The 27,012-nt window shown below is 39.2% G+C and overlaps 2 protein-coding genes across 3 annotated transcripts; one reads left to right on the top strand and one right to left on the bottom strand.

The window, feature by feature from the left end:
- The first annotated feature begins 452 nt into the window (after window positions 1–452).
- On the top strand, window positions 453–5,430 carry LOC131370892 (uncharacterized). Its single transcript, XM_058418451.1, has 10 exons — window positions 453–642; window positions 814–889; window positions 1,735–1,846; window positions 1,945–2,099; window positions 2,496–2,644; window positions 2,731–2,887; window positions 2,978–3,071; window positions 3,519–3,582; window positions 3,976–4,058; window positions 4,145–5,430. Exons 1-10 carry the CDS (start codon window positions 628–630, stop codon window positions 4,749–4,751), a joined length of 1,512 nt encoding a protein of 503 aa, XP_058274434.1. The 5' UTR covers window positions 453–627; the 3' UTR covers window positions 4,752–5,430.
- A 1,680-nt stretch (window positions 5,431–7,110) lies between these two features.
- On the bottom strand, window positions 7,111–24,171 carry wls (Wnt ligand secretion mediator). 2 transcript variants are annotated; one of them, XM_058418450.1, is made up of 12 exons: window positions 23,859–24,168; window positions 21,238–21,513; window positions 15,772–15,896; window positions 15,487–15,648; window positions 15,210–15,346; window positions 12,678–12,846; window positions 12,464–12,561; window positions 11,881–11,944; window positions 10,969–11,112; window positions 10,050–10,133; window positions 9,783–9,936; window positions 7,111–8,426 (listed from the first exon to the last, which is right to left on the bottom strand). In XM_058418450.1, the coding sequence occupies exons 1-12, from the start codon at window positions 23,962–23,964 to the stop codon at window positions 8,317–8,319; spliced, it is 1,629 nt and encodes a 542-aa protein (XP_058274433.1). In that variant the 5' UTR covers window positions 23,965–24,168; the 3' UTR covers window positions 7,111–8,316. The 2 variants fall into 2 exon arrangements, with proteins under 2 accessions (XP_058274433.1, XP_058274432.1); XM_058418449.1 differs by lacking the exon at window positions 7,111–8,426 and adding an exon at window positions 9,378–9,553 and having other exon boundaries at window positions 23,859–24,171.
- Window positions 24,172–27,012: the final 2,841 nt, after the last annotated feature.

Raw genomic sequence — 27,012 nt, 5'->3', positions numbered from 1 at the left:
ATTTATTATTATAATAATAATAATAATAATAATAATAATTATTATTATTATTATTATTATTATTATTATTATTATGTGAACGTGTTTTATTTTTTATTTTTCACATGCGATTTGCTCACAGGAATTATTCTATTTTTGTTAACTAAAATTATTTTATTTTTTTAACTCCCTATATAATCACATGAAAAAAACAAAGATGACACGTGCCATGTATTATATATATATATATATATATATATATATATATATATATATATATATATATATGCATATTCATGCAACAGCAATGCATAAAACATAAAAATATGACAATGGGAGCATGTATAGTTTTATACTTAAGATAAAAATCTACTTTCCCTTCTAGATAATATCAGGTTTGTTTGTTTGTTTTGTTGTTTTGTTTTCTGTTGGTCGTGAATGAAGCGCAAGGCGGAAACTGCGCCTCTACATTTCCACAGAACTGCTTCAACCAGTTTGGATAAGAGCTGAAAGCGAATCCTCCACAGCACGAGCTCTCACGACGGGGGAGGCTGAAGGGAGCAGTCGCTGCTAAACCCCTAAACTCTCCGATTGATTTAATACCACCGCTGAATTTTTTACGATGACTCGGACACCAGTTTGACCTGGATGCCAAGCGCAAGGGTGAGTTTTGTTTTGTTGGGTTTTTTTTCTTAACGATGATTGTGAAGATGCTAACAAAACTCCGATTCTCTATCTCTATCATCATGCTGTGTTACGGAATGCACGACATGATTAATCCCTCAACATCATTTCTTTTTTTACTTTCTTTACACTTAATTGGTGTCTGATTAGATAATGGGTGCCTTCATTAAAATCCTGCATGTGACCCTGCTTCTGTCCAGTTTCGGCTTCACCCTTCAATCTTCTGGTAAGTTTGCACATGAATTTTGTTATTAGTTTAACATTTCATCATATGATCTTTTTTTTCCCAAAAAAATAATAATCTGATGATCAAATCACGGTTTGATCACGGGCTGAAATGCTCCTGCCGAAATATGTGGCTGAGTAATGTGATTGAAACCGAGAACCCTGTGAAAAATCCTAGAAATATAGATATATAGATATATATATGTGTGTGTGTGTCGATTATGATCATCCTTTTACACCAGTCTGTTTACCTCTGCATCGTTTTTATTTTTTTACATTGTTATCTGCTCTAAACTTACGTAATTCAATGAATTTCAGTCGTCCTGCATGTTAAAGGTCATCAATGTAAAACTCTATCTTAGAAAAAAACCTCTAGAGCTTTCCACAGCAAGAACAAGTCTTGTCACGAACAGTGGAATGCCAACCTTCCCTTTAATTAAAGGTGCCACTATTTGTGGTTTGCACTGGCATTTACCTTTTTGCTTCGAGCGTGGTTGATAACTATGCTGTTGTACTTTCTAACATGAATAGTTTCAGCAAAGTGAATTCACTGACAGGGAAAGGAAAGAGTCGTACTAGTAGAGGATATTTGTTTGCTTTTGTAACTTTTGGACATTTGCGACACTGTGTTCTTGGCACATACACGTGAAATAAACAAATTAGCCCTCTCTTCCACTGATAAACGCTAGGCTTTTGGTTAAACAATGAATAACACATAGATTAGAGAAAGAGGAAAATGAGCTGAAGATTCATGGAATGATTCGATTAGCCAGCATATTTTTAGCACTTGATTGAATTATTCTGGATGTCACTGATATGTTTCTGATAACCCAAAACCCTTTTCAGAGTTCCTGCAGTGCTTTAACGATTATGACGTCGAGCTCAAGTGCAGCTTCTCGGCTAAACCCGACACTTGTGCTGAATACGAACTCGGTGCTTCAAGATTAAACACAGACAAGTTAGTTCAGCTGATGGCTTAAAATAATGTTTTGTTCTTTTATACAGTATTTTAAAACTGGCCTTTTCACTTTATCTTGTCCTTTTCTTGCGTTGCAGTTTGTGTACATCCCGTTTTGTCGAAATCCGTCCCGGCGAATGTGAATGCAGACTGCACATGAAGGACGGGTTCGTTCTTTTGGAGATATTAGTAATAAACCTGATGAAAGGAGACAAGATTTGGCACACAACAAACATCAGTACTGAAGGAAGCCGTAAGTGAATTTCCCTTTGTACTGAAGCTTGCATGATTATTCATTTTCAATTCCAAAAGTACTTTCATTTAAGTGTCTGATTCTGGATATCAGTATTTTTTAAGCTAATTTATTAGCGCACAGCATCATACAGCGCTTCAGCTGGCAGAGATACACAGGTTAGAAAATACATTTCCAGAGTCAGTGTGTTTCAGGCTGAAATACACGACTCTGGAACTGAGAGTGAGCGGCATGAATCATCTTCAGACTGGTTGATTAGCCAACAGCGGTGAATATATTAATTAACTAATCTATGCAACCCCGTGTTTATACAGAAACAAAACATGATATGTTCTGATTTGTTTATCTCATATTCATAATGAGATCCAAACAAGTTCCTCTATTTCTTCCATGCAGTTAAGCCAAGAAGACCAATTATCACTTCAGTGACTCAGAACATGAATGGAGACTTTTTTGTTACCTTGAACACCACCTACACGAGAAAAGCCTTTGCGGACGACCTGGAGGTAGAGCTGGAATACGCCATAGATGGAAGCAATGATTACGTGAGTCACATGGTTATGAAAAATGTCCAACATGACGTAACACGTTCTGAACAAAACGGTGAAAATATCTTTCGCTTTTCATACAGGTGACACAGAACGTTGGAAAAGTTCGCCATTCCTATGAGATTGTGGGCAGGAAACTTCAACCTAATTCCAAATATGTCGTTAAGGCGAGAGTGAAGTCGAACTACCCCCCTAACAAGACATTCAGTGACTACAGCGAACCATACGTGTTTTCTACACGTGAGTTTTTTCTGAAATATGCGTGAACGCCAGGTGACTGAAGTTTATCAGCGTGTTTAACAGGTGTCTCTGTGTTTTGTTTTCTTACAGCGCAATCATTACAAAATATTCTCAGGATAATTATGCCTACATTATGCATCATTCTGATTATTTGCATATCATCTGTCTACTTTTGGTTCAACAGGTAAGACCTCGTGTCATTGTGTGTGTGTGTTTTCTTTTTTTTTTGTTAAGAAGGTTTTGGTTATCTCATATCTCACCGTGTTGGTTTTCATGAATGGATTTCAGAACTGTGAGTTGTTGTGGATTTATCGCTACAATCTCACACTAGTTGAATTTGTATACGCTCGCCGGTCGTGCATTAGTCAACTTGAATAACAAAAGAAAGAGTGTTTTAAGGTCATGTTATCAAACAAATGAAAATGGCGAAATTATGTCAACGGCGATTCATTGGTCAGATGAATAGTACGCAGTGTCTTATGTTCTCTCATGCAGTACCAGGTGTCTACCAGAGAGGTCGCCAAACCCCACTTTTTTAACTACTTATTAATGTTTTAAAAACCCTTTATTGAAAAACTTTTACATGAAAATCTTGTGACTTATCGACTGTTTTTGCACCTCTTTTTTTCAGAATCATAAAACCATGGTGGGACAAGATTCCTACGCCGAAATTTTCGACACATTTTGTAAAACAGGTAGACCATGTTGTCTTGATAGCTTACTCCAATACTTTTTTTGTTTTGTTTTGTTTTTTTAATTTCTTTCTCATTTGTAACAGTATATAATATAAAAAAAGTCTAAGGTTATTCTCAAAATGTTTATAAAACTGGAAGATTTTTCTTCTACATTTGCTTTTGATTATTTATAAACTGAGCTGCCAGTTTATAAATAAATTCTAAGTAGCTTCATAGTTAAACTAATTAGTTATATCTTCCATATTCAATACTGAGCATATATTCAGTGTTCTCTGCTTTTAACCTCTACTTTCATAATCTCTACTTTTCTACTACATCTAAATAAAAGCTGTCGCTCTGGATGTTTCTAAAAGTGTAAACTGGGAAACTCTAATAAATAACTTTCTCTTTCAGGTTCCACAGTTGCTGTCATTTCAGACCGAGCTCTCAGCTGTCAGTCTCGATTCATCAGCGAACCACATCATCAAGAACACATGGTAATGTTTAAATGTGCAGAAATCCAAAGCAGGTACACTTGTGACTTTTCTACAACAAATAAATCTGAACGTTCTTCCATTAACAGTGTGGTCCAGAGTGAAGATTCCTATAAGATCTATAATCCCAGTCTGGGGAAAGGCATCGAGACGTCGTCACTGGTGTATTTACTGGCAGAGAACCAGAGCGTGAACAGGAACGGCTCTGAAGGCGCTGGAGTTGAACACCAATCTACAAACACCAAGCAATCGTGTAAAAGTCAAAAATCTGATGAATTATTCTCAGGAATCTGTAATCAGGACTCAGGAATCAGCAACCGGACCTATCTGCTCTCAGACTCCAGCAGCTCATCCACTTTTGAACAGCCAGCGGTAAACAGTGGCCCAAGCAAGAACTTCCCGGTGTCATCCGAGAACCTGGACCTGATGCTGCAGATGGATTTGGATTACTACAAGTTGAGTGGTTCTACAGCCTCTGGAAACTCCAAACTGATTCCCATCACACCGCCCAGCAGTGAGATGGCCGTGGACCTTCTACATCACATCGCGGGTGATGTGGGTGACCACAAGGCTCTTAGCTCTTATAACGATCTGATCATAGAGAAGCCATTTAGCACCAAGAAACCACAGGATGCTCTGTTTTCCGCTCATGATGGCTTCGTTATTCCAATGGAAGATGGGTATCAGGCTTTTTAAAATGTAGCCTGAAATGCTGGAGAATGAAAAAAAAACCTACGTTAGAACTCAACTGGAACATCGGCAAACTATCGTATTTCTCATTTTGCATATCTTTTCAGCCATTCCAATGGACTCGAGGTTTGATATGACTAGCTCAAGGTAGAACTTCCTTACTTCTATTTATGGTAACGCCACTTTTTGTTGGTTGTTCAGTATTTGAATGCCATCTGAATGAAGATTTGAAGCGGGTGGACATGATACTGAACATGACAACAAAGCAAAATCATCATTCCTTTGTATATTTTGTCAATTTTATGTATACTCTCGGCGTTCGCTGTATCATTATTTCAAGTTGATGCTTAGTTTGAACTTGGCTTTCTTCTGCTGCTAAACACCAGAATCTGGTCTTTAACACTGTTGTTGTTTCTTCCCTCCAATTTAACCCTTTGACGCACCAAAAAAGCATGTTAAAAAACATGTAAAATATCAGTGTCATAGAACTAAAAAGCTTCTTAACAGACTTGCATCGAAGGTCTTATGTAAAAGATTTCTTTTGAACTGTGAAAATTTGTCATTGTCATCTACACTTTATTGCTAAGCACAAGGATAAATGAATGTAGCTGAGATACTGACAATCTTATACACCTCTGTAAACATGTTTACATTATTATATAAGTCTCATGGGTTTGAACAGTCATTTGGAAGTTTTTTTTATATTGTTATTATATAAGAGTTTTATCATTTAAAATCTTTGTTACATAAAAGTCAGTAGTGAAACCCTCCATGGCATGCAGGTACAGGAATGTAATCGTTGACGACTTTTACGTCAGAAAGATGATTGTTTTCCCGATACAGCATAGTGTTTTATTCCTCTTATATACACAAGATTACATTCACATGGACAAATCTGCAAAATGTTCATTTTTTAAAATCATAAAAATTGCATAACAAATGTTTACATATAGTCCACAAGACACAATAATAACTCGATGTACATCTGCTAGATTCTTAATCCAGTGGGTTTTGACCTGGATGATCGACTGTCTTTTGTATTTTCTGATGGTTGTTTACGAGTCCCAGGTTCGTCCTGAACCACCGTACTTCTAGGTCTTGCACATTCCTTGCTTTTCCAGCATCTTCTGGGTATTTGATCCCTTTCAAACAGATGATTTGTCACAATTTCTCTACACACAATTATTACAAAAGGTGCAAACATTTACTGATGATTACCATGCCTTAAGAGTCGGGGGGGTGTAAACTTTTGAACAGGATGATGGGTATACACTAAAATTTGGTTTAAAAATCTTATTTTATTTCCATTTAGTACTGTGCTTCAGATGCTACATGAGATATTTACACATTTCCCACTGGACAAAATAATTCACTCCCAATCTCTTGTTCAAAAGTTTACACCCCCTTCTTCTTTTAACGCATCATATGAATATTTAAATGTGTTTCGTGTTAGTGCCCGAGGGCCCGAGTCCCTCAGTATCAAACAAATGAAAATTATGTAAATGGCTGCTGGTCAGACGACTAGTATGCAGTATCTCATGTTCCCTAATGAGGCAGTTGCAGTACCACAGTTCTACCAGAGAGGTCTCCAAATTCCCCTTTTTAACTACTTATCAACATTTAAAAATCCTTCACTGAAAAACTTTGTGAGAGCCTTGTGAGAGAGGGAAAAAAGAGAGGCCTGTTGATGGAACGACACACTATATTTATACACTATTGCCAAAAGTTCCTTACTTCCAGTGAAAGGAACTCTTAATGCTTCAGCTTCATACCAAGACATTTTGGACAATTTCATGCTCTTTGTGGGAACAGTTTGGGGATGACCCCTTCCTATTCCAACATGACTGCACACCAGTGACCAAAGCAAGGTCCATAAAGACATGGATGAGTGAGTTTGGTGTGGAGGAACTTGACTGGCCTGCACCTCAACCCCATAGAACAACTTTGGGATGAATTAGAGCGGAGACTGTGAGCCAGACCTTCTCGTCCAACATCAGTGCCTGACCTCACAAATGCGCTTCTAGAGGAACGGTCAAAAATTCCCATAAACACACTCCTAAACCTTGTGGAAAGCCTTCCCAGAAGATTTGAAGCTGTTATAGCTGTAAAGCACGGGACAACTCCATATTACATTCATGTGCAGGTAAAAGCAGACGTCCCAAAACCTTTGGCAATATAGTGTAGCTGCTGTAACACAAGAGAGATCATTAGCATATTGTAATAAAACACTCCAGGAAGTGCTGTTATAGGAAATCGGTAAACAGCTTCATCACTCCACCCTGTATCTGTTCAGATACCCATCACAGCATGAGGCGAGTGTTTTACTCCTCCTCTTTATACAAAGAATGTCACCACAGTACAAGGGTTGTGAAAAAGTCCTTTTATTATACAACAGACAGTGATACAGCTAACACAGTTGAAAATAAGCACTTTATAAAAAATATATCTACATCATAGCATACTAGGTATGAGTGTTGTGTAAAAACATGATAGAGTGAAGATGCAGAACGCTGCGGTGTTACGAACGTGGAGTCTGGAGGAGAGGAGAGGAAGGGCGTATACTAGATCACAACTTTAAAAAAAGGCTGACATGGTGTTTCGTTTAAATCACATGAAATGCAAAAAAAAGGGAAAAGACACATTAGGTAATATCCTGTGACCAAATCAGTGACAGACACACCACTATATGATGGCACCATTTACAAAGGATACTTCTTTATTTTGCAGAATTTTTTTTCAAGACGACTCCTCTTAAATGATGCAATACCATAAAGTATTGCGATACTCTACCCCATGATCATCATCCACACAATGCTAGATGAGAGAATACTGAACTACAAAAAAATAAAATACCTCTGTGGTGATGAACAAGAATTTTCTTTCTAACGATTGACCGCCATACACTTCTTAACTGCCATTCCTCTTCCGTCCACAAGATGGCACCAAATTCCATCTCACCAATCCCTCCTCTACAGAAGCGGTTCCTCTCTGAGGTTACAATCCAAAATGGGGTTTTTAAACTCCTGCTTATCGACTTCCTCGCTGCCATTAATCCTTCCTAAAAGTGTCTTAATATTTCATTTTATCCAGTAAAGTTTTTTAGATGAGTTTTGGGAAAACTGGAGGGTAAAAAAAAAATCCCCCCTCCCAAAAAACGAAAGGAAGTCCTGTCACTATTCTAGCTGAGCTTTTTAGCTTGCATGCTACCCAGTTAGGTAGCATGCCAGCTAAAAACACTGGTATAAAAAATGGCGATATTTTGTACATTAAGGAATTTGTTGAAGGGAAAAATCCCAATCCTTTCAATTTAATCTGGAAAAAGTGTGGCCCAAGTAGGCGGCATCGCGGACAGCTTTTTGATCTCGTTATACAAGCTTATGCTGAATCTGACCGAGGAAATCTACAAAGGAGAAGATAAAAAATAAAAGAGAACTAGAGCACGAAGGGCACTTGGATGAGAAGATGGATCAGGAGCCCGAACAGCACACATCAGGAGGAGGGTATAAAAGAGCAATGGCTAGAAAACGTCGGAAGATGGAGGAAGGAAGTGAGATAAGAAGCCGTCGCCAAACTACTCCTGCGACTCCTTTCCCATCATTCTGTACACCTCGGTGGGTCCGTCAGCGTGGGTGATGGTGGTGGTGAGCTGGATGTCCTCACCACTGTTCCCTCCCTGATCTCCTGCATCAAGAAGACAAAAAAAAGTCAGCTTTGTGTTATTTTATTAGAGTGCTGTTAGACCTCTAGGGGGCGATAGAGAGTAAGATCCATCCATCCATTTTCTATACCTGCTTTAGTCCTAATTAGGGTCAGGGGGTCTGCTGGAGCCTATCCCAGCAAACATTGGGTGAAAGGCCGGTGACCAGTCCATCACAGGGCCATTCATATAGACAGACCACAAACACACACACTCACTCCTATGGGCAATTTAGAATGACCAATCAACCTAATGTACATGTTTTAGGACTGTGGGAGGAAACCGGAGTACCCAGAGTAAACCCACAGGGAGAACATGCAAACTCCACGCAGAAAAGGGCCCTGCCTGACCAAACTCAGGATTTGAACCCAGGACTTGCTGTGAGGCAACAGTGCTAACCACTAAGCCACCGTGCTACCCCGTAAGAAAACCCATGGTGGTTTAACGCAACACTAGTCGTCTTCTCCAGAAATATTTTTAAAGTCCATTACAGGTTCTGGAAGAAAGTATCCCACTGGTTTCCTCCAGAGATGTTCTAGAAAATTCTACACTAAACCAGTTAAAAGACTAACAGAGAGAGAACTACTCTTCCCACAATGCACTCCAAATGACAACAGTGGATCGTTTCCCTCCAATTTCACCACCATAGGATTTTTATAGCATGTTCAATCGTCATCGCTTCGATCGGACAACACGCGACTCCATGGAATTAAAATTAAACTGCAGCTGAATGAAGTCACATGGACTTGATGGCTGCTTCTATTCAGCAGATCGTTAATCTCACACACACACACACACACACACACACACACACACACACACACACACACACAGAGGAGGTTTACACAATGACTCAGAGGTCCTTCAGTCACCAAAGCTTTGATTCCCATGGTAAGAAGGTAAAGAGTTCCACAGAGGGGAGAGCAGGAGAGCAGACAGGAGTGTAAATGTTAGAGGAGTTGGTCAGCTGCGTTAAAGCCGAGTGTTTGGACTAAATCTGAGGAAAAAAAAGTTAGTCTGACGTCAGGAGATGGATGGGTCTCATTACACCAGAGCTGGAAGGAAGCCTGCACTCCATTACAGCCTGGGAGGCCCCGTTTCCCCTGATCTCTCTCTCTCACACACACACGCAGTTTCTCTCTCTCCCTCTCTTTCTCTCTTACACACACGCAGTTTCTCTCTCTCTCAGTCTAAACATGTCATAAACACACCTGTACACAGCTCCAAGGCCATGCCTACTTCACTGAGACAATTTCTAATTACGAGTTCTTAACTTCCTAAGATGATGGTTCTATTTGCTTTCACGTGTGTAGGTATGTGTGTGTGTGTGTATTTCTCACCGCTGGACTGTTCGTCTCCGTAGCGTTTGTGTGACGGCGCGTACAGGAACATGAGGGCGAAGACGTACAGGTTCCACATGCCGTATATCCCGGTGAAGAACGCGCTGTTTATCTGAACAGTGTAATCTCCCCAGTGCCAGTGTCCTTCATTTACCTACACACACACACACGTGATTAGCTCAGTTTTTCTTTTCCTGTCTGAAGCTGCGTCGGTGTAAAAGGAGGAATTGGGAGTGTGTTATTAATCTCCTGTCTCCGTCTACACACCTGACTGATGATGAAGAAGATGACCGTCATGGCCGCACATGCCAGAGTGACCAGCATCAGGAACTTAAAGCGGAAGATGAGACCCTGAGGGTAGAACACAGAAGCGAAATGCAGTCAGATTTCAAATTTGAAACAATTAAGATTTATGTTTCACTAAAAGAAAAATATTATATTCAACAAATTCATTATTTTTAAATGTATATTTAGTATCCACAATTATTTTATTATTTTTTATAAAATTTTTTATTTTTATTTCATTTCATTATATACACACAGACACCTTTCCTATATTTTTTTTAATTGACATTTATAATTTTTTAGTAAATTAAAAAAAAAAATAAAATTTAATTAAAAAAATATATCCATATAGAAAATATAGAAAAGATATTTGAATATATAGAAAAGTATATAATTGAATAAAAATATAATAATTAATAAAAAGAAAAATAATTACGGATACATATGGATACATTTAAAAACAGTTAATTTGTTGAATAGAATTTTTGCTCTTTTATATTTATTTATTTTAATACATTCATAATTTTTTTATTAATTTATTAATTTAATTTATTTTATTAATTTATTTAAATTAGTTTCTACATGTTTCTATGGTAACAGGGCTGGCTGGAAACAAAAGTTAGTGTGAAACCTAAAACTGTATATTATCTACAACGTAGAAAATATTTTTTTATTATCTATTTAGTAATCTTTTTTTTTTTACAAATCAAATTATTTAAATCTAAACACGAGGAAAAGAGATAATTCTATTAAAAGGTAAAGATAAATAAATTAAAAACAACAAGAAAAAAAAACAGTATAATCCAAAACATATTTTTTAAAATGGATGTAAATGAATAGTTTTTATTTATTTGTTTTATTTATTTTAGTTATTTGTTTGTTAGCGTGTAACGTGAAGCACCTCGTAATGCAGACGCCGAGCTTTGGTCATCGCCGGCAGAGACGTTCGTTTCCCGCTGATGTTTCTGAACACCTGGAACACCATGAAGCACAGGAAGAGGAAGTAGAGGCAGGCGCAGATTCCAGCCACGATGATGAACGCCATCTGGAATAAACTCTGTCAAGGAAAACTTTTGGCCAAATCATAATAAAACGTGTAAAAAGCAAAAAAAAACAAAAATGGTAAAATTATCAATGAGACAAAAAAAATAAAGAGCAAAACAATTGTTTATTTTACTTTTATTTTGTTTGTTTGTCTGTAAATACACCTATACCTATTTATCAAAGGTGATGTCAGATAATTATGTAAAATTATGCAAATTTATACAGTCAGCTCCAAAATTATTGGCACCCTTTGGTAAAAACGGGTATAAAAGATCACTTTTAAAAATGTTTTTGTGATTAATCATAGAAATCTAATTAAATCTAACTAAATTAAATAGTAAAAAAAAGTAAAGTTTTACGACCCTTATTGTGTCATGATTCATGGAGGTGTGTATGGAGGCGTGTAATGGAGGCGCGGTATGGAGGCGTGTAAGGGAGGCGCGGTATGGAGGCGTGTAAGGGAGGCGCGGTATGGAGGCGTGTAAGGGAGGCGCGGTATGGAGGCGTGTAAGGGAGGCGCGGTATGGAGGCGTGTAAGGGAGGCGCGGTATGGAGGCGTGTAAGGGAGGCGCGGTATGGAGGCGTGTAAGGGAGGCGCGGTATGGAGGCGTGTAAGGGAGGCGCGGTATGGAGGCGTGTAAGGGAGGCGCGGTATGGAGGCGTGTAAGGGAGGTGCGGTATGGAGGCGTGTAAGGGAGGTGCGGTATGGAGGCGTGTAAGGGAGGTGCGGTATGGAGGCGTGTAAGGGAGGTGCGTAATGGAAGGATACGGCCAGTTCGGTGCCAACATCCGAAGCCCAGATGCTGTAGAAGGGGTTGGTCAGTTGCACTCCTCTGGAAAACAAGAAACCTTTAAAACACCTTCATCCATGAATATCTTCAGTTTACACACTAAATAACCATCACACTGTGTGGAGCTGCTCCAGGAAAATAATCAAGAGCAAGCAGCCAACCATTACAGCTCATACTACTTAAAGAACAATGTACATTTTGTCTCTTACTATCCATCCATCCATCCATCCAGCCTTCCATCCCTCCATCCATCCAGCCTTCCATCCCTCCATCCATCTATCTCTCTTACTCAGTCATACATTCTTTCTGTCTCTCATTCTCTTTTACTATTCCTTCATCTATCCATCCATCCAATCCTCCATCCATCTAGCCAGCCATCTAGCGAGCCAGCCATCCATCCATCCACCTAGCCACCCATTGATCCACCTAGCCACCCATCCATTTAGCCATCCATCCATTCATCTAGCCACCCATTCATCTAGCCATCTGTTTATCCATCTATGTGGAATCAGTTGAACTGATCTGATAACAGAGAGCTGGATTTTCTGTGGTGTGTCTCACCTCTCACACATATCGAAGATGAAGAGGCATAAGGAGCCGAAGACGATGGGTCCAACCTGCTTCCAGTACATGGAGAAGCGATTCCTCTCTGTTTGGTCCTGTAGGATAAGCACAGCACACAAGACTCTATATAGAACACCATTACATGTCAGTAACAGTCCTTAAGAGGTGGTGGACGAGTATCTACACAAAAACCAGTCAAGGTCCCCCTCACCATGAGATGTTCTCCACAGAAGATGATCCAGAAGGAGAGGAGCATGGCGTAGAAGATTCCCTGACGGATATCTCCGAACAGCAACATCCACGTCCAGTCGAATCCGATGGAAAACCACTCCACTGGGATGTTGATGAAGGTCATGGAGATCCCTAGTGCAAATATCACTCTGAACACAAACATCCCTCAGGGTGTTAATACCTCATCATCATCATCAACCTCCTCATCAATCATCAATCAACTTCCTCTTCATCCTCATCTTAATCATCCAGCCTCCTCCTAGTTACCAGTAATCAGTAAAAAATTTTTATTAATGATCGTGTTAATTATTTTATTTATATTAAAAAAAATCTATATAAAATAATTTAATTATTTCCATAATTATTTTTTATTTAACTAATATTTTTATTTCTCTGTTAATTTTCCTTACATTTTTTACTTTTTATTATTATTATTATTATTACTACAACAGCAAAAACAATATGATAGCATTAATCAATCTAATTACTTCAAGATAGATGCAATATATTGATTCTTATTATTATTAAATTAATTAATAAAAATACATTTCAAGTTTATCAACTTGTTAAAATATTTTTTTAACTTTACTTTAGAAATGAACAAAAGGTAAAGTGGTGGTACTGTTATCATACACACACACTATATATATATATATATATATATATACACACACACACACACACACACACACACACACACACACACACACACACATAGATGATTGGGTATCTATATCTATATATATTGATATATATAGATTGATGATTGTGTACATGTTTATGTATTTGTGTGTGTGTACCATATACATACGTACACAAACATACACACACACAAATACATAAACATGTACACACAGACAGACAGACAGACACACGCACACACACACACATACACACACACACACACACAAATACATAAACATGTACACACAGAACGACACACGCACACACACAAACACACATGCGTGTGTGTGTGCAGGGACAAGGTGAAGGACAGAGGGAGGGGAAACGACACTGACTAAAAACATAAAGCACATTCCAGCAGCTCTGCGGCCTGAACAATCCCAGCATGCTCTGCTCCGGCAAGCCAGAGAGACCACACCACACTGGCATGTTGAGAATCTTCTGGTCGTGTAAACACTGGTGCACATCGAAATGTGTGTGAGTGTGTGTGTGTGTGTGTGTGTGTGTAAAAGATTAATCAGATCCTCAGACACACGCCTTTTCTTATTCCTGCAGGCAAAAGCAGCAGAGAAAAAATACACACACAAAAATAAATAAATAAATAATAATTCCAGATAAATTAATTTTGTATTTTTCATGCAATTCTGGATTCCCAAATAAAATATATATTGTCAGGAAAAAAAATTAAAAAGTATACACACCCACACACACACACCCACATTTGCGTGACCTATATTAAAAGCCTAAAGATAAGACTGCCTGGCAAGCTTCTGATGTCACGCTTCCAGAAGTTTCTCCTGGCTTTTCATCTCCACACCCTGAGGAGCAGCACGCACGCTCGCTCGCCTGCTCCAGCTTTTACTACATGAAAAAATCATCTTCCCGTGACTGCCTGAAAGCTTCCTGCCTCCCGGGACTGCCGAGGGGCAAGTCAGAGCAGTGGACAGACAAACTGGATATGAAGGTGTTGGAGTGTAACATGGAGGACGAGTGGAGAGAGAGAGAGAGAGAGAGAGAGAGAGAAAAGAGAGCAAAAATGACAGGAAAGAATGAAACACTCTCATGCGGTTAGTATGAACCCCACAATGTCAATTATTTTCCCACAACTCAGATCTGGAAGTGTTTTTTCCCCAACCTCATTAATACACTATATTGCCAAAAGTTTTGGGACATCTACCTTTACATGCCCATGAATGTAATATGGAGTTGTCTCGCCCTTTGCAGCTATAACAGCTTCATCTCTTCTGGGAAGGCTTTCCATAAGGTTTAGGAGTGTGTTCATGGGTATTATTGAGCTTTCCTCTAGAAGCGTGGTCATTTGTGAGGTCAGGCACTGATGTTTGACGAGAAGGTCTGGCTCACAGACTCCACTCTAATTCATCCCAAAGGTGTTCTATGGGGTTGAGGTCAGGACTCTGTGCAGGCCAGTCAAGTTCCTCCACACCAAACTCACTCATCCATGTCTTTATGGACCTTGCTTTGGTCACTGGTGTGCAGTCATGTTGGAACAGGAAGGGGTCATCCCCAAACTGTTCCCACAAAGAGCATGAAATTGTCCAAAATGTCTTGGTATGAAGCTGAAGCATTAAGAGTTCCTTTCACTGGAACTAAGGAGCTGAGCCCAACCCCTGAACTCAATGATAAGGAGGGGTGTCCCAAAACTTTTGGCAATATAGTACCTCAATGAGGTATATAGTGTGAGACAGGTACTGAGGTAGAGGTGCTGAGGACGGGGTATCAATTGAGGATAGAGTCACGAGGATGAGGTAGGTATTGAGGATGGTACGTTTAGAAGTATTGAGGTAAAGGTACATAGAAGGAATCTTACTTCTCCAGCAGGACGGGTGGTCTCGTCATCATGGTAATCCTCCTCCAGTACCAGATCATGATGATGAGGATGCTGGGAGTGAGGAAGGTCTTCATGGCGAACCAGACCTTAGTGAAGCCGCCGTTCTGATGGATTCCCTAAAAGAACGAAGAAAAGGTGTACATTCAACTCAGAAGCTCAGAGACGGACATTAGATGGAAATGTGGAGAGGATGTAGGAGAAAAATAGGAAAGAAATTATGGAAATGTAGCACAAACACAACGGATTGTTTTCTCACCACCAAGCGGATGTCTTTGATCTCGCCGATTCCCACGTTCACCTTTTTGCGCTCGTTCACCGGCAACCTGATGTTCACCAGGTAGTATTTGTGGGACACTGTGCCGACCTCCATGAAGGGCAAGAGGTCACACTCATAGTAGCGACCCTCGTTCTCTATGATCTGGAGAAGAGAAAGAAAAATGAATCAAAGGAATCATTTAACGACTCAGAATCACGACGCAGAGGTCTGTGTGTGTGTGTGTGTGTGTGTGTGTGTGTGTGTGTGTATGTGTGTGTGGTTTACCTTGGCTGTAGTAAAGTTACAGCTGAGTTTACGTTGCTCCAACGAGTGAGCCATCTCTGTCCACTCGCTCACCGTGTCGTCTCTGTAGGCCAGGCTGACATCTATAGTGACCATGGCTTTGTCCTCTACACACACACACACACACACACACACACACTATTCAGCATAATCTTTCAACAAGAATCACAATCAATCTGCGGTTTTATTTTAACCCCTCAAGCTCTAGGATTCTAGTGGCATTGATTATAACCATAATTACTAAACTCCTAATGGAAACCAGAGATGTTCCTAATAGCGTCATTTTTCTCCAAAAGGCAATAATCCTAACCATCTATCTATACATTAAGCAACATAATCACCTAATGAAAAGAAATGCAGCTTTATTTTGCTAGTTTTTATAAATTAGATGCCTGTATGATAAAAGACAGGAGAGAAAATCAGCATGGTACAGAGAATGGAAGCTAATGCTAGCATGCTAGTCACTTACTTTGCTACCTACAGACAGTTCTAAAGATGTGGTCCATCTGCTGTTTAGCTTTAATAAATTTTATGCTTCAGATTAGCAGCTAATGTTATGTAGCACTGTATAGAGGAATTTTAGCTAAATAAACATCAGCTCTAAAAATACATTAGTGCCAAACATTAGCTCTAACTACACACAAGGTAGTTACTGAAGATCAAAGCTAACACCGGCTAACGTACAGGCTAATATCTGGGTACTGAATTGAAACTCTGATGAAAGATGTGCAGCCCGAGACGTTTGTAGAAGGTGTGAAAGAAGGCATTCATTACAGATCCCGTCAGTCTACACACACACACACACATACACACACACATACACACACACATACACACACACATACACACACACATACACACACACATACACACACACATACACACACACATACACATACATACACACATACATACACACATACACACACACATACACACACACACAGAGAGAGATTTCCAATTTCACACTCACACACATTGCTTTAATAAACGTTTAAAGGTACAGGAAGGTTTTTTTGGTTTGTTCTGAGGTACCAAAGTGACAAAAAAATCTTATAGCCAAAAAAGCTCATTTTAACTACAATTTAAATACTTAAAAAAAAAAACTTTACATTTACAGCATTTGTGATCCAAAAGTGAACTTTGTTCAATGAACCTTGTACTTTACTTAATAGTGCAATAGTGTGTAACTACCAGGACACCAGCTATTTAGCTAAAATGTTTACAGACAGCTGGCTAAATTCAATAGCTTTAGCTAGCTAGCGGTTAAATCTGCATATAGCTAGGCTAGCTACAGCGCTAAATCTTATTTGGTCAGTAATACTGCTCTCTGTGTGTCGTTCTGTGGTAGGAAAATATTTTATAGAGTTAAAGTTAAACCACAGCCTGATATTTTGAAGATTTCTTTGACATTTTATAGTTTTTCTCCATTTCTAGCTACATTTAACATCTATGTTACTGAACAAACGCAAAGTTGGAAAACCGCTCTGTCCTGAAGACTTAAAGGAAATATAAGTAAAAACAAATAAAATAAATTAAATACAAATAAATTACATTAAAATAAAATTAAATACAAATAAAATCAATTAAAACAAAATAAATTGAATTAAATTAAATTAAAACAAAATAAAATCTGACGAGCTTAGAGAAAGATTAGAAAGCTGAACCTGGACTGCAGGGTGAGAGCATTATTAGCAATGCCGTCTCTCACAAACACTTTTGGCAGTACATCAGCCACACACACACACACACACACCTCTGAATGTCAGCTTAGCACACAAACATTCTTCACCATCGCAGCAGCCATCACCCCGGCTACTAATCTCTTTCAACAGCTGTGTTATTGCTGGAGTCGTGCCAGGCAGGGGGGCATACAGGGCATGACCGTGATGCTTTATTACCCCACACAGGAGGGTCAGTCAGAGTCAGGGGACCAACTTCATGATAGGACCAAAAAATAATAATATAAAAAATATAAAAGTGACGAGTGGTCAAACAAGTAGCAGCCACACACACACACACACACACACACTCTCTTTGTCCAAGTGCCACCTATTCTGCTATACCTCATACACCAGTGTATATTTGGGGGAAAAAATGTAAACATAAAAAATAAAAAAAAAATCAATTCCAAAAAGAGGAATAACAAGAGGCTGTATGCTAATGACTTGTGCAATAATCATAAATTAAAACATGAAATAGATTCATTGCTCCGTCTTTCAAAATCCATAAAATTCATTCATTTAGACGCTAAACCTAAACCCAAATAGATACAGATTTAACAATAAACTACATATAAATCAAGAAAAACACATCTGTATAAATTAGGCAAATATGCTAAGCTAAAGGGGGTGAGTGCTTTTTAATTTTTATTTAACCTCAGAATTTATTCATTAGTATCAGAACAGAGAGGAAAAAGAGCAAGTCTGGTGATGGAGACAGGGCTTATAGCTGTTATAACGCAAGTAAAACCGGAAGTAACTTGTTTTGCAGAAGTTTTGAATCATTAAACGTAACTCTTAACTAACAAAATCTCAGATGTTGCGTCTATAAAACATCTGATCTACTTCCTCATCAGCAGCAAAGCCGAATGAACCCAGACACACAGCCTGATGAGGAACGAGGTCTTTTCCTGATTGAGCTCACTCTCGGACACACAGAACCACAGAGGAACCGAGCTGGCAGACGATCAAACGCCTTCATACAGACGCCACAGTAAACATCAACATCTGGAGAGGAGGAACTTCCAGGAAGATGACGATAGAGAGTCTCAGAGCGAGGAACAAACCTGCGTACAAACACGACTACCAGCATCTGGAATCTGCTCAAATCATCCAATCGAATCTTTGTGGAAAAAGATGCGGAAATTCTATTTCTATATTCTAAAATTTTATTAAATTCTTTCCTTTGTTTTTCCTCTCAGTGTTTTTAGTTGTCCATAAAACAACATTTTTATATTGATAGATTGTCCTCTGTCCTCATTGTCCTCTGAAGAGATCGGGAGGAACAGATCTAAAAAATTTACCTCAGAAAATTAAACAAACTACAATGGAATAAAAGGTTTCAGCTTAAATTTGCTTTTTCCCCATTTTAGATTTTCTATTCACTACAAAATACCACCAGAAACCGTCATAGAAATGCGTGATATGAAATCATCAGAATAACTTAAAAAACCTTCCTTGTGAATGTTTAATCCAGTAGAAATCGCTAATGCGGTATGTTAATTATTATCAGCTCAGCTAGCAATCTGCAAAACTTAATAAATAAAACAAAAACTGTATACAGGCTAGGTTGTACATCCACCAACCTAATCTATTTACATCAGTTCTTTAGTCCTAATCCATTTACACCAGTTCTGTGCTATAACTTAAGAGTTAGCGTGGCTAACTACCAAGTAAAGATCATAGACTTTCAGTTTAGCATTAGGCTAACTGCACTTCTACAAAAATCAAAGTCATTTCACCTCAGAAAGCTTTCGGGAGGCTTTCAGTGCCTCAGACAGACGTGTTGATGTGGTTTCTGACAAACTTTAGCTATAAAAATGGACAAAACGATGACCACAGAGCTAAAGCAGCTGCAGCTCCAGCTTAACCTCAAATCTCTCATTCTTTCTCAGTAACTAGTCTGACTAGTCATTATCACAAACAACAATGATTTTAACATGCAGTTTACACAAAATCTGGCAATATGTTTTCATGCCTGTTTAGCTACATTAACACTGTCGCAACACAGCTTAATTTGTTAGCTTAAATACGCACACACACACACACACACACACAATCAGAAGCGTGCAATAGAACACATCGATCCATATTTAGCAAATCTAGCCGAGCTAATCGGGCATGTTCCCGTTCTAGCAGACTTTAATTGTTAGTCAAGCTCGGTAACATTAGGCTAATAACAATAAACAAAGGCTCCAGCAAGCTAGCTAACATCTAACATTAGGATCCGCAGTAAAATACACAATAATGACATTTCGACCACAATTCCGTTTCCTCCACAGGCTGCTAAAGTTATAAAGGAGGGAGAAAGGCGCTCCTCCTTTTCCCAGAGTGCTTCGGTCCAACAAAAACTCTTGATTAATCTGCCGTATTATCCCGTTAATCCCTCCTTTCACCCTCACACAGCCCGAAGCGCTCACACGGCTCACACAACTCGCACGGATACAGTATCACAATCGGCGAAAAGAAACAGATCTCGGTGATTTTCCTAGCAGTGAATTCCTGAAACTCACTGAACTGGATTGGAGTACAATTTCACCAGAGGAAAAGAACAACAACAACAACAACAACAACAACAAAAGAAACAAAAAACGTTGTGTCCTGATCTTTTTATCATTTAATATATGATGAAAATGAACAAAGGAATGGACAGTAATTTAACCAGATGGAGGAACCACAGTAATTGGCATTGTGTGTGTGTGTGTGTGTGTGTGTGTGTGTGTGTGTGTGTGTAAAGTCCTAGCAGGGAGCCCTAAGCCACCAGCACATCCCAGTCACATCCCATGAGGTTCATCCATCATTGTTCAAGCCTTTCACATCTCAGTGTGTGAGAAACTCAACCTGCTTCAAGAAAATGGAAATGGAGGAACAGTCTTTTAGCAATTTAGCCTCAAATGAAACACACGGAGTCAAATACAACGTGATTCAATTTCACAAGGCAACAAAGCTTAGCGTCAAGTTTAAAGTAACGTGACGCTAGTTGTTTGGGGAAAAAAATTTAAAGTACACACTTTCCCCATCTTGAAACTCACTAAAGGAAATGTATTAAATTTGTGTAAACTTTTCCACATACCAGTTTCACTTCCTTAAGTGTTGTCTAATTCCTAACATTAATAAAAAGTTATAGAGCTGTTTATACACTGCGCTTGGACAGTCCATGACATCAGATGGCGATAAACACCAGATCCGATCTCAGGCTTGAACAAATCTGAACGATCAGCAATTTTCAACAAAAAAAAATTCAACAGCAACACTTTTTAAAATCCATCCTGTACGATTAACGTAAGCTTTCCTAGCCTTGTTAGAAATCGAGAGCCCTGAAGATTGGAGCATTGAGAAGGCAGCCATCTTAGAACCAGACATGTTTTTAGCAACCCTGACTCCACCCCCCCGTAGGCCCTAGGCCTTTCAACAAAGTATAATTGCAGCAGAGATGTGGATTATAATTATACATAAAAGGTGTAAACATGGATATTTGGTCTTAAAAATAAGAATCTGTGTGTGAAATGATTTAAAAAGCAGCTAAGAAACATACACGAGGTCATAGAGGCCGACAATCGTGTAGCATCTTTCTGACTAGCCGGGCTAACTAGAAAATGACAGGATTTTTTATAATAAAAATAATAAAATAAAAGTCCACTTTGCTGTGGGTAAACAATGCGGTCAGTTGTTTTATTATTAATAATTAATTCATTTAGTTAGCTCTATTTAGTAGACATAAACTCACCGATCTGGTTGTACAATTTGAAGGCAATGTCAAACTGCAGGATGACCAGCATGAACTGGAACCAGGGACTCATCTCTTTATTGGGCAGAGGGATGTGGACGGAGAAGACGATGTTGTTGGCCTCGATCCTCTTAGCCATGGCTTCGTCGAAGTCTCGGATCTTGTCACATTGGTTCGGACCCCAGGGCATGAACCACTTCCGGCCCTGAAGGTGTCCCTTCTGGTTGTCCACACACTTGGTAGCCAAGTAGTGGACAGCGGTGGTGGGACTGGGGGCTGGAGATGGATGTAAGATTAGAGAAAAGAAAGCTGAACATTTATATATATATATACAGCATATTAGATTACAGATATTATGGAATGACCATCATTAGTAAAGTTAGAGGAAAGTGCGACTGCCCTCTTCCACATACAAGAGGTCACACATTCCCAGAATGGTCTAGTGGTGCTGTGTTTTTCTATCCATACACAGGTGATAATGACCTTTAAACGCCATAGTCATGTCTTGAACATTTTCATAGCGGACATTTTCAAAATAGCAAAATAATTTAAAGAACTTTTAGATAACATTAACCCTAGCATGTTCCTGTTCAGTTTAAAATGCTGCTTTTGCACATCAGATCCATGACGTTCCATTTAGAACCCTCAAGTTCCACTTCACATCTTGTTTTTGTTTGTGCGGCGGGAAAAGACAGATTACAAATTAGCGCCGTGGATCCCAGACAGGTATGTGGTGACTAGCATGCTAGCTCATGCTAGACTGCCCTCTCCTCAGGCACTTCATCAGAGTGTGAAAGAGCAGCTGGAACTCCTCCTTTATCACCAACGACACCTGAGGGCTATAAAACAGCAGGAAGCGGAAGATAATCGGAACCCGTTTATGCGCCGGGGCCTGAGAAGCACAATAGCCAAAGTGACTCAGAGGAAACTTTCCAGAATATTCAACAGCTCCCGGAGCGGGACACGGACGCTTCCTTTAATGTTGGAATCCCAAAACAGCAGCACACTTCCCATGATGAGATTAGACTAGAAATAAAGCGTCAGCACTGCTCTATCGTACATTTAACAATTCGCTGTGGTTAGGAGCATGTTTTGGGCAGTGTTTGTCCACTTCCAAGATAAAAGCATTGTTTTTTTTGAGGTCTGGTTAAATTTAAAGTTTAACCAAAATATTTAGTGAAAGAAAAGCATATCAAAATATCAGTATCATGTTCTAGCGACACGAAGCCAAAGCTAAATCGTCACTAATGTTATAGCAGCTATAAACGGTCATTCCCTCACGATCTCTCCATCGGACTCCTTCCATAAAAGTTAAATGAATGTCTCCTTACACAATATTCAAGACTACAAATCAATTTCTTTGTGCTGTTGCAATAGAAACAATCATATAAACCTGGGATTTGTAGATACACGATCAAAAAAAAATTTGCTGATTCTTCGGGATTAAGTGTATGATTTGGTCATATCGCTTACAACCTGGTGTGATTGATTGATTGATTGATAAATAAATAAATAAATAAATAAATAAATAGAGCGTCTCATGTTCTGTTTGTCAAAGACAAACTAAATGATCTCTGTGAAGTTCATGCATTGAGTCTGTGGAGCAAACACTCTCCAAACCTCCACCCTGAAGGATCTGAGATAATGGAAGGTTCCGGACTGAGTGACCTCACGCCGTGTTGAAGTTGCCCAATAACAAGGGGAGCGGTGAGCCTTTCTACCCAATTACCCCTGCTGCCACCGGCCACCGAGCAAACACAAAGGAATCTGTGCTTCATTAAATCAATCGCACTGCAAACAAGCTAATTTCTCAGCCCTGTCTGTCTGGTTCACACTCAGGCCTGCTTCCTCCTTAAACTTCAACTACAAAGACAGCAAACTTGAAAAGAAGACAAGCTCAGACGCTAACGCATTCCAGAAATACTTCTATCCAGGTTCTTAAACCGGGGAACCAGCCTGGGGGTAAAGGAGGGGGGTATCCGAGTACAGCAGAAAACAACCTGAATACAGACGAAGACAGAAGATCCAGGAGATCTGAGGGAAGGTGGGACGTGGAAAAAAAATGCCTAGAGGGGCAAGACGGGGGGGGGGTGAAGTAGAAGCTTTTGTCCTCCTGAGATCTCACACACACTTTGAAGATCAGGAGCTGAACCCATGGCGTGTAAAGATACGGAAGATTTTATCCTATCATTAGAAGTTCCCAAGATGGAATTCTGGAAGCTCGTGTGCATGCTGTGATTTAATCAGATTGATCAGGGCATGGATTACAGATTGGAAATTTGTGTTTCAGGGAAAAATTCGCACGTTTCATGTAAACAGAAAAGGACAAAAAAACAAAAAAAAAAAAACAAATACAAGGTTGGGAAAAGAAAATGCAGAATATAAATCAGCAGGCTAGTTTTTTCCTCTTCTGGCTCCATTTCCAAAACCATCAACTCCTTGGAGTTTGCATGTTCAGATCCACTTCCTCAAAGCTGCGATGTATAAACATTTGGGGGGGGGGGTAAATAAATCAAGAAATGTGCGCGCGCAGGGGAAAATTATATATCATAATAAAAGAAAAGCTTTTTAGGAAATCTTCAAAAAGCCCGACGATCTCCGGAGTTTCCTGAATTACTCACCGATCAGCCCTCCGACCATGAAGGCAAAAGCCTGGAAGAGCAGCAGAACAATTCCCACAATCACCAACTTTTTGGTGCTCATGTTCTCGATGATCGCTCCGGCCATTTTATTGCGCCTTGTTTGCGTCCCGAGGAGAAGTAAAAAGAAAAAATATAAAGGGAAAGTTAAAGCAGAGGACAGAGAAGTGACCGCATCCAGGTGGACTGAGATCCGGACTGAGACTGAGAGCAGCCCCCGCTGAGCCGGCCTGGGTTGCCAGATCCAACTGTGATCCCTGCTTCCAAGTCTTTTCTTTTTTTGCTTTCCCCAAAAAAGAAAGTAGCCCGCGCATGCGTAGAGACGTGGCTCGAATTATCCGTATGACGTCATGCACGTCGCATGCATGCCTCTACATTATCGTGAAAAATGATGAACACGTTTTTAAAAATAAACCTAAACATACATAACTCGTATGTAAAAAAATCTAGCATGAAAGTAATAATGTGGAAAATAAATCACTTAAATCATTATTTAAAAAAAACACGTAAATAAAAACATACTCATTGATGAAACAATCATCAATGGGGGGGTGAATACTTATGCAACTGATTTTGTATTTTTATTTAATATTAGTGAGCGATTTTTTTTAAAAAATCGATAGGCATAATTTTTTAAAGTTCCAGAGAGCGAATACTTTTACATTTGCAACACAACAGCATTAGAAATTAGCATTATTCTATTTTGATAACAGAAAGGCACTCCATGTGTGTGTGTGTGTGTGTGTGTGTGTGTTTATGCCTAAATAAAGATTTTGATGACCTAAAGCTATGACAGTAGGTGTAATAGATTATGAGGGTGCCAATACTTTCATTCGTCCTGAATAAGAGTGTGGAGTTTAGCTAAAACGAGGCTAAGTCTGTCAGTCAGAGGCCCCTGGGTTCGCGCGGCTAAATTTATGCTGCACTATGAATTTTTCACACAGTGCTTTAAGCTGGCAAGAGAACAGAGGAGCAGAGAGAGAGAGAGAGAGAGAGAGAGAGAGAGAGATGGAAGACAGCCAGGATAGCAGACTTCCTCCAAAGCTAAAGCAGAGGCAGGATGAAGGATGAAACTCTGAGGCGTCTCTGCTTGCTGATATTTACTGCATGAATTCTATAAGCTCTTGTTTATCTTTTAAGACTTTCCTCATGATATTTTTTCATTTGAATTTCTTCAAATATTTCAGTGAGGATTATCATCATCGTAACGCAGCTTCACATGTACCCATTTTTAAGCTTCCACAATTATTTTGTTAAAAAAAATTGAAATTCATTCTTTCTGCAAACGAGTTCTGCAGTGTATGTAATGTCTGAGATGTTTTTGTTTACGTGTAAACAGTAGGCGTGTCTGATTCACATAAGGACAAGTAAAATAATCTGGTAACACAAGGCCACTGTTGTTTATAACACAGCACTGTTGAGCTCTGGACTCTGATTGGTCAGAAGGTGTTGATATTAATTCTCTAGGACAGCAGCTCTGATCATAGCTCAGGATTGTATTAATGCATTCGTTGCGATACATTATCACTTCTATTGAAACAGCTCGTTCATAGGGACCCTTATGTTATGTAAACCACAGCGCTGTTGAGCTCTGGACTTTGATTGGTCAGAAGGTGTTGATATTAATTCTCTATAGCATCAGCTCTGACCATTGCATAGGATTATATTAATGCACTCGTTCTGATGCGTTATCTTTTCTATAGCAACTTGATCACAGGGACGTTTATTTTGTTTATACCACATAGCTGTTGAGCTCTGGACTGTGATTGGTCAGAAGGTGTTGGTTAATTCTCAAGAACAGCAGCTCTGACCATAACATAGGATTATATTAATGCGCTCGTTCTGATACGTAATCGTTTCTATAGCAACAACTCGGTCATAGGGCTCTTCATGTTGTTTATACCACAGCACTGTTGAGCTCTGGATTCTGATTGGTCAGAAGGTTGATTAATTCTCTAGCTAGAACAGCAGCGAAGGATCGTATTAAAGCGTTCGTTCTGATACGTTATCATTTCTATAGCAACAGCTCAGTATGGCAGATGCTACACGTTAAATATCTTGGCTCTTTATGGAAGGAGTCTTCAGTTTCGGTGCTTTTTTAACAGTCAGAGGAAAAGCTGCAACATTTAAGACTTTACACTTTGCAGATTCTAACAAATTAAATTCAAGAGAGAGAGAAAAGCTATAAATGAGATCAGGAGTCAAAGTGAGCTAAAAGACTGAAGTAACTGGACTAGAAGCTCATCCTGAGTAAAACAGGAGAATTTTATTAAAGCCAGAAATATAAAACAGTAAAATGTCTTATTTGTAAAGAAAAATATGGATAGAAGGCAGGTCCACTCGCACTTTGGGTCAGAAAACAAGGAAGAAAGAGACAGAAGCCATCCTGGCAGAACTGATCTGGGAGATTGGAAAGACTCCATGTCTGATTTATTGTTTAATATCCTAAAACATTTTGAATTTAACTCATGACTCATGGACTTCATGAATTAAACCCGAACATGCCCTGTTTACTGAAGAGGATCAGAATGTGATAGATGCCTTAAAACACTGCCCTTCCAAAAAAAAAAAGTCACACGCTCTAATATTTCGCTGGACCGCCTTTAGCTTTGATTACGGCATGTATTCGCCGTGGCATCGTTTCCATAAGCTTCTGTGATGTCACAACATTTATTGCATTCATTTTTCGCCAAGATCGTGTATCGATGATGGGAGAGTTGGACCAGTCTTCTCCAGCACATCCCAAAGGTTATCAATGGGGTTAAGGCCTGGACTCTGTGGTGGCCAATCCATGTGTGAAAGTGATGTCTCATGCTCCCTGAACCACTCTTTCACAATTTGAGCCCTGAATCCTGAACACTGCCATCTTGGAATATGCCTGTTCTATCAGGGAGAAGAAAAAATCCATTTGATGGAATAACCTGGTCATTCAGTATATTCAGGTAGTCAGCTGACCACATTCTTTTGGGCACTTAACATTGCTGAACCTAGACCTGACCAAACTGTAGCAAATCCCATATCTATTTGATTTTTTTTTTTTTAGACAGTCAGTGTATTTCTGATGATATTTAGAAACAGAACCCCAAACAACAGCAACCATAATAACACACACCCTTCAGAAATCAAACACACACAC

This window comes from Hemibagrus wyckioides, linkage group LG20 (genome assembly GCF_019097595.1).
Source record: "Hemibagrus wyckioides isolate EC202008001 linkage group LG20, SWU_Hwy_1.0, whole genome shotgun sequence".
NCBI classification, from domain to species: domain Eukaryota; kingdom Metazoa; phylum Chordata; class Actinopteri; order Siluriformes; family Bagridae; genus Hemibagrus; species Hemibagrus wyckioides.
Note: the sequence above shows the minus strand (reverse complement) of the source record. Positions and strands in the feature narration are given on the sequence as shown.

What these genes read in the sequence shown, in the direction of transcription:
- LOC131370892 (XM_058418451.1), top strand. An exon ending in ACCATACGTGTTTTCTACAC is followed by an intron (nt 2,888 to 2,977) that starts GTGAGTTTTTTC and finishes GTTTTCTTACAG; the next exon opens with CGCAATCATTACAAAATATT. An exon ending in CACATCATCAAGAACACATG is followed by an intron (nt 4,059 to 4,144) that starts GTAATGTTTAAA and finishes TTCCATTAACAG; the next exon opens with TGTGGTCCAGAGTGAAGATT.
- wls (XM_058418449.1), bottom strand. Translation starts at nt 23,964, where the DNA reads ATGGCCGGAGCGATCATCGAGAACATGAGCACCAAAAAGTTGGTGATT. An exon ending in TCTGTGGAGAACATCTCATG is followed by an intron (nt 12,562 to 12,677) that starts GTGAGGGGGACC and finishes CTTATCCTACAG; the next exon opens with GACCAAACAGAGAGGAATCG. An exon ending in TCTTCTTCATCATCAGTCAG is followed by an intron (nt 9,937 to 10,049) that starts GTGTGTAGACGG and finishes GTGTGTGTGTAG; the next exon opens with GTAAATGAAGGACACTGGCA.